Raw genomic sequence first — 12,319 nt, 5'->3', positions numbered from 1 at the left:
GACAGATAATTTACATACTTGTAATGGATTAACAGAACATAACATATTTAAAAACAGAATTTTAAAACCATAATTGTTTGCTGAAAACATAATTTTTGCTTTTCAGGCTCAATAATATCTTGGGGCAGTTATCCAGGTTTGCACTACAGCTGTTGGTGGTTTATTCAAAAAGTCTTACATAGAGCACTGGAACAGCTTGAGGCCATTTAGGAAATATAGAGAAATGCTTCAAGTGCCTTAAAATTCATGCTTGTGTGTGTGTCACAGATGAGGTGGGGTAAGCAACTACCCATAGTGGATCTGGACACTGGGGTTTATTTTTGAACCAATGATAGCAGACGTTTTACCCCACTTTGTTTTTTCACACAGTCGTTTGCTCGGTCCCCCACCTTAGCACTGCCTTCTCTTGGGTTCAACATCCCTTCCCTGCAGGGAGATCGCTGCTGGCGTGGGATGGTTGGGCAGAAAGTCGTGTCGGTTCGTGCTGTGCAGCTGCTTACAGTCACCAGTCGCAGGCGTTACTGGCCAAGGTCCCTGGGCATCCCTTGGCCTTCATCCCTGTGCAACAATCTGATCTCAAGGATATTCCTCCACTTTAAAATCTTTCCTCTAGCCGGGGTCATCATCTCCTTCTTCCCAGGCCCCCTTCTATCTGAAACCACTTTTTCTTTTTGTGAACCCCTCTTTCCTATCCAGAACTCAAAGCCTCTGTTTTTCCCAGTCCAAATAGTCTTTGTGCAAAGGCACAATGTGTGGTCAGCCTCCTGTGTGTTAGTTCCATTTTGCATCTCTTTATTTATTGGAAGATGAGGATGTGCCACTTTTTTTTTAGTCCAGATGTTATCTAAATATACAACCAGCCCATACCGGTTGTAGCTAGCAAGTAGCAGGCTTCTGCTTGAGAGTTCAACAGTTCAGTTGTGGACATTCAACACACGTGCACATACATCCAATTATCTGCTGCTTGTTAGCATTCACAGTTTAAGCTATTTTTTCCACCTGTGACAGTACGTTTTCACCTGGACGTGAGAGTGTTTTCAGAGCAGTCAGTATCAGAGCTAGGAATTATTTCTTTCCTTCCCTGTTTCTCCTTTTCACTGCTCTCTGGCTGCTCTAGATTGACCAGCTGAAGCATCGCTTGAACAAGGTGGAGGAGGAATGCAAGCTGGAGAGGAACCAGTCTTTGAAGCTAAAAAATGATATTGAAAACCGACCCAAAAAGGAACAGGTTCTGGAGCTGGAGCGGGAAAATGAGATGATGAAGACTAAAATCCAGGAGTTACAGTCCATCATTCAGGTATAAGAGCAAATTGCTGCATTTAAAAATCCAGGCACTTCAGCTTACCCCTCCTGCTTAACCAGATGATGGATTCAGCAGGCTTTGACCACTCCTTGCCTCCAGGCACCCCCACACTTTCCTCCCATACTGTCTTACATACCCCACGTCTCCTCACAGCCTGCCTTGGTGGCTACCCTTCAGGATCTAAGTGTCTGGAGGAGGCTGTGAGAATGGGACAGAGAAGCAGCAGGTGGTGACAGCTCCCATGTGTTTTCAGTAACAGACAGGGAGTTGAGTACATAGACTGGTAACTATGGACAAGAGGAGGTGGCATTTGTCTCTGCTACCACTCCTCACCTCAAGCTCAACACGTACTCCTGTTACAATGCTAGGAAGTGTTGGGTGAAACCTCTACCTGCAAAGCTACAATAAGCGTAGTGCAAAGTTTGGAAAAACAGAAGGTTGGTTATATAGCTCCCAGCTGTCTGTAGTACTCCTTGTACAAACACATGCGTAAGGAAGAGCTCTACCAGAAAAAAATTGTCATCTAATAAATCAAGCTGTACATGAGAGATTGGCTCTTTCAAGGTGCAGAGTGCAGCTGTTTAATTGCTGAGCATTCAACTCTATGTTTTAGCCCCGCTGTGGTTCTTTGTACCAGTCTGACACTACAAAGCTGTGTTAAATAGCCAGCCCAGAAATTTCTGACAGCGGCTCTCTGTACCCTGTTCTAGGCTATTGTCATATCTGTGCCAAAAGGTCTTAATGAAGCAGAGGGTAATAAAGGTTTCTGTACTTGGGTGGTCACTAGTTACCAGAATGCCCCATAGAACGCTGCTGTAACTTGCATAGGGATCTTAACTAACCTTTGTTTGGGCAGATGGGGAAAAAGGATGATATGCAGCAAATTTAGCACTGTGTTACTTTGTGAAGAGCTTAGCCAAATATTGGGATATATATGAGAGTCCTTAGCACTTTGCTGGAAAAGACTTGTGGCACTTTAAAATGAAACTTAAAAAATTATCAATAGAATGCATTTCAGAAACAGCTGTAGCCTCTAGCAGTGCCTAATGATTCTTAGTTCAAATACAAATCCAATGCACAGGTTGAAAAAGGGTGTAGTATAGAAGGTTCTGGGAGTTCTGGTCCATGTAGAATCTCTTATATTAATTGAAATGGTCTTACAGCACCTATAGAAACAGAGAATTAATCAAGAAATAGCTAAAAATAGGACTGAAATTCTCCTAAATGAAAGTATAAATAAACAAAAGGCAGTTTGTTTTAGAAATACTTAGGTATACTTAGAAATATTAGGTAACCAAAATGTCACTGAAATCACCAACTTAGTCTAGGTATTTTAAAAATAAATATGCCTATTATTTGCTTGCATTTTATGTCTTTTTCATCTTCCATTTATGGTTAATTTTGGACAGCAATTTATTTGATGGAGTCTGCTCTGATAATCTTGTTAATTTTAAATCTGAAAGAAAAAATATTGCTGGACACTACAGAAAATGAAGCTGTGGTACTGGCTACTCCTGAGATGTTTAATATTCTCTGAGCACAGCCCTGCAAAGCTTATGCATGCTTTAAAAATTCCCCTGAATGTTTTCTTAGGCCCTGCTCTTTGGCAAAGGGTGATTTTTGTGCTCAGTGAGAGCTGATTAATAGAGAAGAGTTTTGAATGCAGGGCTTGGAGTGAAGAATTGTCACTGCATCCAAAATGGATCAAATTATAGCCAGTACAATAAACCAGTAAAACAGTTCCTTCATCAGACTATTCTGACAGCAAGACAGCCTTTATTCATCTTTTCTGACACTATTTTAAAATATGAACAAATGTCCATCTTTTCTCCTGCTTTCCCATTGCAATACCATGTTCATTTTCTATTCTTCTTGTTTGTTACTGTCTTTGTTACTTTTCTCCCTGCAATGCTATTTTCTCTTTCCCTGCCCTGTCTCTTAAAAATGTCTTTCCTCAGGCTGACAAGCGGAGTTTGCCAGATTCGGACAAAGCCATTTTGGATATTCTGGAACACGACCGTAAAGAGGCACTAGAAGATCGTCATGAGTTGGTCAACAAGATCTTTAATCTCCAAGAGGAGATTCGTCATGTGGAGGACTTGAGAGACAAGGTGAGATATGGAAGGATAGAAAGATGGAATATGTCAGGCTAGTGCCCAAAAGACCTCTGAGAGCAGTGGTGGTTAACAGTGTGTCATTTCCAGTATCTTGAAGAGAAAGAAGACTTGGAGTTAAAATGTTCAACACTAGGAAAAGACTGTGAGATGTACAAGCACCGTATGAACACTGTGATGATACAGCTGGAAGAGGTGGAAAAGGAGCGAGACCAGGTATCTAACAGTTAAAGTGGGGAAAATTAGTAGCAAAAGCCTGTATCTCATATGTGTCACTTTGGGGAATTGCGAGTAATTGAACCCAAAATACTATTTAAAAATAAACAGTTACAAGGAATTGCTACCTGTTGGAATTTGTAGTGCAGTAATTAAATGTAGGATAATATTGGGTTGTTTCCACAGTGTAGCATCTGGCAGGCAGGACCAAGATCTTGACAACAGCTATTGCAGGCTTTATGTTGGTGTCAAGTCATCCGGTTTGCACTCTGGAGCATTTTGCCACCAATGAAGAGGGAGCTGGAAATAAACCACCCTCATCATCATAATTTTTAGTGGTACTACTGTGGTGCATCCTGGTCCTAACTGCTGTGTTAATTGGTGTATGGTTACCAGTTCTGAAGTCCCCATTCCAAACACCTTACAAACAAAACCAGCAGGAGAAGGTGTTTGGTGCCTAGGTGCAAAAGAGGTTTCTTCTCTCCACTGCAGGCATTCCGCTCACGTGATGAGGCTCAGACACAGTATTCACATTGTCTGATTGAAAAAGATAAATACAGGAAGCAGATTCGAGAGCTGGAGGAGAGAAATGATGAACTCCGAATTGAGGTGGTTCGGAAAGAAGCTTGCATTGTTAACCTAGAGTGCAAACTCCGACGGCTCTCTAAGGACAATAACTTTCACGACCAGGTAGGGCTGAGGAAGACAGACGTGAGTTCTTTTTTTAAGACTTGCTTTTAAAAACATTGTGGAGTGGAAGGGAGAGGGGACTTTTTTAATTCCCTCCATGAATTAACTGAAAAAAATAACCTCCTCCTCCTAAATGTCAAAGTTGTGAGTTCTTCAGTACAGTGGGGTTCAAGTTGTCTGTGTCATGCCCATAGCATCTCAAAGGCTGGCATTTCACAACTTGATTTTAAATGGAAGGGAAAGAAATGCAGAAAGACAATTTCTACACTGGGGTAGAAACTACAAATACTATTGAGGAACGTGCCCCAGTGAACAGAAATCTCCACAAATGTCAATCTAAATTACTGATTTGGGTCTGGACCCACATTCTGTGTGAGCTTCTGAAGCACTGGAGTCACAGAAAGGTTCAATCAGGTTACTCTAAAGGGAGGTCATGAGGAGTTGTACCAAACTGGTCTCAGAAGTAAAGTGTTTCCTTCTGATCTTTAGAGTTTGCCACGGAATCTACCCATTACCATTATCTCCCAGACCTTTGGGACTCCTAGCCCAAAAGCCAATGGTCAGGAAGCAGATGACTCCTCCACTTCTGAAGAGTCTCCAGAAGACAACAAATTCTTCTTGCCTGATCAAGCTCGACTCAAGAGAAGAGTGAATCTAAAGGGAATCCAGGTATGTCTTAATATGAGGCTGGAATGATACAGTGATACGGGGACTGTTAGAACTAAAAGACATAATACATGTTGCGGTCATGTCTCTGAAAGTGCTGTGCTACAAAGGTAAGAATAGATGTGTATATGCTAGTGAGCTGTCAGTTTTTGCCCTGTGGTGATTTGCATCTTGAGGAGCAGATATAATCAAGCTTCATAGACCATTTTGTTCCCCTTCTCCCCATTTTGTGTACCTTGCTTCTGCTGTTCATTCACATTCTTGGAGAGTTGTCAATAAATTGATTCTTTGCCTCCTTAACAGTAGGGAAAAAAAATAACATAATGCCCAAAGTCCGGCACACAAGTAACTGAAGGTGGAAAACGAAGCACTGGTGGAAAAGCTCACATCAGCTGGAAGGAATAATAGAAAGAAATGGACACAATCTAGAGCAAAATTAACTACCTAATTTAGAATTAAATTATGGCAATTTCCTCTCACTTAAGAGTAAGGGGTAGCATGAGTTAGGTCCATGATTTCCGCGACTAGCTGCATTCATACAGCTATTATCTGATGCTATATTCATGAATTGTAAAAAATATACAATCTAACATTCAGGGTTTTGAGCTCCTCTTTCCTTTCATCTGCATTTGAATTCTCCCTGCCCTTCATAACCTTTCTGAGCTCTGACTGTCATTATTACTTATGGCCATGGAGCTGCATTTTTTACATTGCACACTCCAAAAGGATGCCTGTTGTATTAACAGCTGCCTGAAACCAGTCCCAAGGCACCCACTTCACCTTTTGTCTCTTTGTTCCCTTAGCAGAATCTGGAAACTGCAATGCATTTGGGCCAGACTTTTAAAAGTAGTTAGATAGCTAACTCTTGTTCACTGCCGTGGCATTTAGATACCAAAATATCTTCTAAATTTGGGGTCTTGTTGTTTAAGGGAGGGCATATTTATTGCAGCATAACAGTGAAAAGAAGGGGTGAAAATATCTGGTTTACAGTGTGTGGCAAATATTCTGCATTTGTGCTGATTTTTGTCCTCTTTCTTTTAGATAAATCCCAGAGCTAAATCCCCTGTCAGCATGAACAAAACGTCAGAGTTTCAAGGTCAGAAAGAGCACTCATGTCCTTATTCCTTTTCTGTTGCTTTGTCTCATTCACTTAATCTCTTTAAGTTGTTTTAACAAATATGCCAACCAGGGAAATTCTTAACTAAGTCCAAGTCAGTAAAATAGACAGTTTCTCTCATAGTGAACAATGTCATAATTTAAAGTAGTCAAGTGTTCTACCTGAATGTCCTCTCCATGCAAAGATACCTCCACAGATACACAATACTGTATCCCATAGCATACCTAAATTTTCTGTTTACTCAATTTTCCTTTCAGTTTACAAAAATTTTAAAGTCATCAGTGTAATACCTGTACTAAAAGTCATTATACTATTCTCTTTTTGCTGTTGGAAAAAAGCTGAAAAGACCCTAATCTAGTGATCATCTAATGAGTTCCTTTGCCCTTCAGCAAAAAGGAATTAGTTTTAAATCTAAAGCATTGCAAAAGTTGGGGGAGGGGGGTTGACCCACCCATCAGCCGGCTGCCAAGTTACCAAATTAGTTGCTGTGTGCTCATGCTTGAGCTACTCCTAATTCCTCTTATTTATGTAACCCTGTTCTCAAACCAAACACCATCTTAGACAGCACTTCCTTTATTTGTTATGTACGGCAGCATGCTCACTGCTGTACAAAGTATGACGGGAAACGTGGTTCCTGCTGCAAGATATTGCATGTTGAACAGTATGTTTGGTATCAGGTAATGTACCACATTAATACAAAGTAGAGGTGCTGAGGAAGGGAAGGAGTCCTCAAAGACATTCACACTGTGCTACCTGGGGCTGCTGAGGGATCTCAAGCTTCTTGGTCCCAGTTGTAAATTTTTTGTTGTAAAAAAAGCGTAATTCAGCAAGCCAACCATATTGCAGACAAATTAATAAAACAATCCTTCTTTAACTTGTCAAATAGTATTCATAGATCTGACAAAAACATACAGGACGGAGTTGAAAGACAAAGTTGGCAAGAGGCTGTCCAGAGCGGCATGCGTTTCTGTACTTTGTTGGGAAGCTGAGGGGGAAGAAAAGGGAGCCAGAGCTACAGGGCACCGAGCGCTTCCTGGAGCCTCTGTCCTCTACAGGGTGGGGGAAACAAGATAAGCTGAAATGGAAAGATAATCCTAAGTGTTGTTGCAAATCTGTGAAAGACTCTGTATTGCAAGTGATCTGACATAATTTTCTCTGGTGTCCGTATTTTTCTCTGTCATCTGTGAGCGCAGCAGTCAGAGCACAGGATGAAGATGGGGCTGATGCCAGCAACGGCCGCACAGACACGAGTTCCTCTAATTCTGTTTCCATCAGTAACTCCATCAGCAGCTGTGAAGTCAGCAAAATTGTAAGGAGCCTTCAGATGCCCCTTGCCTGTCTATGACCGTCTCTCCTAATGTGGTTCAGAGCTTTCACAACCCAGTATTAGCACTTCACTAGCATCCCAGCTGTGATCACATTCAAGGCCTTTGTCAAAGGCTCCCTTAATCCTTTTACCAGCATTTTGTTAGAACCATGTTTTTAGCCTTTTCCAAAATCACAGAATTGGTTTATGCTTATTTAAAGATATTTCAAAAGTATTTATGACCTCTCACTGTCTCCTTATGCCTTTCATATTTACTGTTAGAAGGAAGAGATTTTCTTTAAAAGCTCCTTTGTAATTTATTTAAGAAAATTTTCAGGGTTTTTTTTGAGTTCTCTAATGCTTTTCCTGCCTATAAGTAACAGTGAGTGAGAAAAGGGGTGCAGATCACAGTTGGAAATTTCTGCATACCATAGCCAAACCATTTCTTCCCTGCTTGCTGTATCCCCATAATCTCCCAAGGTAGATATTCCATTATACATATGTGAGCACTGACACAGCAGGACAAGCAGACAGAGAGAGTGCTCTTGCAGAGTGTTAATAACAAAGAACAAAACATCTTTCTAGAACACCGTGAAAAATGCTGCCCCCAGGAAATGAAAATTATATCCAAGAATAGCCAAGAAAGAACTCCCTGCCACTCGAAATAAGCTTAGCTGGGTTAGGAATATTCAAGTGTACATACATTCTGCTTTTCATCCTCTTCCTCCTATATGTTCAGCTGTGCAACACATAGTCCACACATCAAGGGTAAAGTTAAAATTCTTTGGTAAATCAGCCAGTCTGTGGTCACAGAAAAAGGTACTGTGCCAGCACACAAGCTGTGCATATTGCTAAAATACTGGAATATATGAAAATGAATGCTCTTGTATGTAGCATTCTGCGCATATAGAATCAATTTTTCTCACTGTTGTGTGTGCTTCACAGTGCAGAGTACCACTGGCAAGCTAGCAGGCTAATGCTCCTGTAAGTTAGAAATGATAGCATATTTCAGACAGATAACCTTTCTGTCGCTTTTTTTTTAAAAGCAAACCCTGAGAAATCGCAATGACAGTATCATGTCTACCACTCCTGAGCCTCCAGGAAATGATTCAATAGTCCGACGTTGCAAAGAGGACGCCCCTCATTGCAGGTAGGTAGCCACGCTGGTGAAATATGCCCAGAACCTGTAGTCACAAGGAGGAGGCAAAAAGGGCCTTAGATGTCCTTGTGTCTGTCTCTAGTTGGGGAGCTTCTATTAAGCAGCAGGACTGACTTTCTAAACTTCTCAGGGCTGCAGTCCTTCATCCCCAGTTTTGTCCGAAACACTCAGGAGTCTCTGATAGTTCAGCTGGGATGAATGACACGGTGATACCACTGCAGCATTTTACTTTTTTAATGTACATAATAAGAAGCAGTACGGAAATGACGAGGCACCAATGCTATTGGAGAACGTGCTCTACCTTTGCAGACTGACTATGTAGACTTGTTGCTTCTCAGCTCCATGCTGCCTGTGTCTGTGTCCCTGTCCTTTCCCCTTCTCTCAAACCCCTCCTTCCTCTCTGTAAACTGCCAAAATAGAGCAGAGATGCCTGAATGTCTGTGAGGAATGGAGGGGGAGAAGTGGAGGAGGGAGGTGGTTTTTGTCAGGCTTGGGGCTCTGTACCTCAGCATAGCGATGAGGAGAGAGAGGTGCATTGCCCTCTGCTTCACTTTGTGCTGCAGCTTCTACTTCTGTCTGGTCGTGGCCCTGCGGACTTCCCCTGCAAGTGAAATGGGATCAGCTGGGGAATGGGAAGCTAGTGGCAGGAAGGAGAGAGACCTTGCCTGCCTCACAGTCCCCTCAATGGCACCGAGCCCTTTTCTAAAACATTTATAGCAGTGCAATATTTGGACATACTGTTTTGGTGTTGGTGTCATTGGCATCAGTGTTTGTATCAGAAATATCAGAAGATACAAATACATTCCCTAAAGGTCCCAAGCAGAAGGAGAAAAGAGCAAACCAATTTAGAAGAAAGCAATATATGTGAAGGGTTTAGATCTTTATTAGATCTATTTTTAGATCTAATCTTTATTAGAACTTTATTTAGGTTTTTAATGCTTTTCAAAACAAACTCATCTCTGGCAGACTGCCACTTTTGCCTCTCTTTCTCTGTGTAAAGCTTTGCAAGACAGCTTTCCATTGAGGGCATCCTCAGCTAGTTCTCCCACACTCCCTAGGCTGCTGAGGATTTAGGCAGAGTTTATTCTAGTCTTCCTTAGGTTCTCCTATACTGTCCTTCAAGCCCCTTTTTAAAGTGTGTTGCGTTAATTGAAGATGGAGAAAAAGGGTTGTTTTGTTAATGATTGGAATGTTTCATGTTTCAGGTGCTTAACTTGAAAAGCCTTTGGCGTGCCTGAACATTTAAATATTTGCAGTATATTACAGAACACAGTAAAGGTTACACGGATTTCACTACAGCTCTGACTATATCCTGTTCTGTATGTTAAGGCATTGGAAGACTGAGCTGTATTGAAATCTGAAAATTTTCCTCATATTAGATACTCTTCCCACTGGCGTGTGGAAGGAGAAGGTACCCTGGAGCAAGCTCTGAATGTGGCCTTACTTTTTTGAGCTAATAATCACTGAAGTCAAGTAACTCAAGAACATGCCCAAAAGTTGACTGTAGTTTATAACTTTATAATTAGCCTGCTAAGCTTTTTTAACTTGTTTGTGAGCATAATCCAAAATAATTGCTATTTGCATGCCAAGTTGCAGGTTTCACAGTTCATCTGATCTTGATTTGTGTGAAAAAAAAGTGAGATCATAATTTAATATGTAGGAAAAGGTGTATTATTTCCCTGCTTATGCATGGCGTAAAAATAGCTGATTCTCCCCAGACAGGCTGCAAAAATTCACCCTTCACCTGAAGCCAAATATGAGGAATATCAGCTCCACAGGAGACCTACAAATCATTCTGAATGGGAAAAACAACAAGCTGTTATTTAAACAGCTTTGCAACCAAAGGACATGCTTTAATGAAGTCCTTGTAGGGAAGCAGACAGGTCACTCACTTGGCTGGACATCCCCAATATCCCTTTAAGAGCAAAATTTTGGTGAATGTTAACTGTTTGTGTTTAAGGCCAACCAATCTAGTCACTGTTAACAGCAAAGGTTGTGTTGTGGGAGCTGAACTGGGACCAGAGCTGTGGCATAAGATTTTCTGTGCAAAAGCTTGGTACACCTTGCCATTCTGTTACTGTAGGTATCTGAGTAACCATGCGAGGTACCATTAAGCTGTTACAAAATGCTTCAAGGACTTTAAATCAAGCAGGTAAATTACTCCTTTACTGCTGCGCCTCAGTCACTTCCCTTGCATTCACTCTGTCCATCAGTGAGCTTCTGACATTTCTGATCTATCAGGGAAAAAAAGCCACGCTGCAGAATATATATACAGCAGGTATTATGCAACCATTTATCTCAGTGCTGAAGCAGGTGTAGTGTAAGTCACACATATGAGACCATCAGTCAGCAGCTTCCCTTTGTTTTCAGCAATATCTTCATTCCCTCACTGCTGTTAGCAATGCTTCCTTCTGAATCTTCTTGCTGTTTCACATGCTTCCCATGTTGGCTGACACACAATGTCTTCCTGCCATCTTGCTACTTCTTCTCTGGGCCCACAAGTACGTTACTTGCTTTTTTTTTTGCAGCTGCACTATTGCCTGATGCAACACCTCCCACATCTTTCTGTTTCACAGAAGTCGTTCCTCCTTCAGAGCTTAATGAAATTTGCTGAAAGTTGGAAAGCGAACAGCTTTCTCCCTCTCTCCCATTATCTCATGCTTTTTGTTTGTAATTCCAGCCTGGTTGAAGAGGACAATGACAGCTTTGGATATGATGCTTTGGAGCTAGATGGTAAGCAAGAGAATATCATGTATATAGTTTAACTATGAGATCTGTGTGATTAGCTCACCAGCTACAGATACTGTCAAATAATCAATTCCTGGTCTAAATAAGTTGGGACATACAGTCCGAGAAAAAATTAAGTCAGTTCATCATAACAAGAAGGCAAAGGGGCAACTAAGGGTGAGAATAAGAAAGCAGTTATTCCTGAAGAACTAAGTGGGAGAAGGATTAGACTGAATGAATAGATGGAGGGTGCTTGGCTGAGGTCAAACACTGGAACAGGGTTGTCCAAAGAGGTTGACTAGTCTGCATCCTTGGAGATATTCAAAACCCAACTGGACAAGTCCTGAGCAATCTCCTCTAGCTGACCCTGCTTTGAGCAGGGGCATTGACTAGACAGTCTCCAGAGGTCCCTTCCATCTTGCTGTTCTGTGAGACTGATCAGGTATGTCCAGTAAGCAAGACTGGCATTCCTTGCAATGGCCTGTGGACATGAATCATGCCTCTGCATCAGGAATTTCCTCCTTCAGCTTTGGCTGGGATCAATCAAACATCCATTTTCCCCTTTTCCATCTTTGTCACTCTATCTAGGACTCATTTTTATTCTTGTTACTCTTTTCAGATGACAGTCACGACAGGCAGTCACATGGAGCTCCATCGGTGCACTCTTCCTCTTCTTCTCATCAGTCGGAAGGCCTGGATGCCTATGAGCTTGAGCACGTCAACTCCATATTTAGAAAGTTCTCTCTGGAAAGGTATTTGAAATGACAGTTTACCTACCTTAGACAGAGACTGAGGGGAAAGGCTGCTATAGTAGAGATCCTCCATTTATCTGTTAGTTGCTGAAGATATAATGGCAGGAATATGATGTCACAAGTTGTTACTTGACACAAATATCTCATGATACTGTGCTGTCTACTTCTTTATGTCAGCAGCAGTATAACATGTTATTTTGGAGGCCTTTCATATCCTGTAAACCAATGAAGGTCATCCTAGAATTTCAAAAACTTCAAGGCAGACAAAA

At 41.5% G+C, this 12,319-nt stretch overlaps 1 protein-coding gene across 1 annotated transcript in view; it reads left to right on the top strand.

Moving 5' to 3' along the window:
- CARD11 (caspase recruitment domain family member 11) overlaps positions 1-12,319 on the top strand; it is a 46,956-nt gene that overhangs the window by 24,334 nt on the left and 10,303 nt on the right. The window contains exons 5-14 of the mRNA XM_082311744.1: positions 1,118-1,297; positions 3,262-3,414; positions 3,508-3,633; positions 4,126-4,323; positions 4,813-4,992; positions 6,031-6,085; positions 7,300-7,415; positions 8,459-8,562; positions 11,252-11,304; positions 11,918-12,050. Of these exons, the coding sequence (XP_082167870.1) occupies positions 1,118-1,297; positions 3,262-3,414; positions 3,508-3,633; positions 4,126-4,323; positions 4,813-4,992; positions 6,031-6,085; positions 7,300-7,415; positions 8,459-8,562; positions 11,252-11,304; positions 11,918-12,050 (1,298 nt within the window). The remainder of the gene's footprint in view (positions 1-1,117; positions 1,298-3,261; positions 3,415-3,507; positions 3,634-4,125; positions 4,324-4,812; positions 4,993-6,030; positions 6,086-7,299; positions 7,416-8,458; positions 8,563-11,251; positions 11,305-11,917; positions 12,051-12,319) is intronic.

This window comes from Platalea leucorodia (assembly GCF_965183815.1).
Source record: "Platalea leucorodia genome assembly, chromosome: 5".
Lineage (NCBI taxonomy): Eukaryota > Metazoa > Chordata > Aves > Pelecaniformes > Threskiornithidae > Platalea > Platalea leucorodia.
The sequence above is the reverse complement of the archived record's forward strand: the minus strand, read 5'-3'. Positions and strand labels throughout refer to the sequence as shown.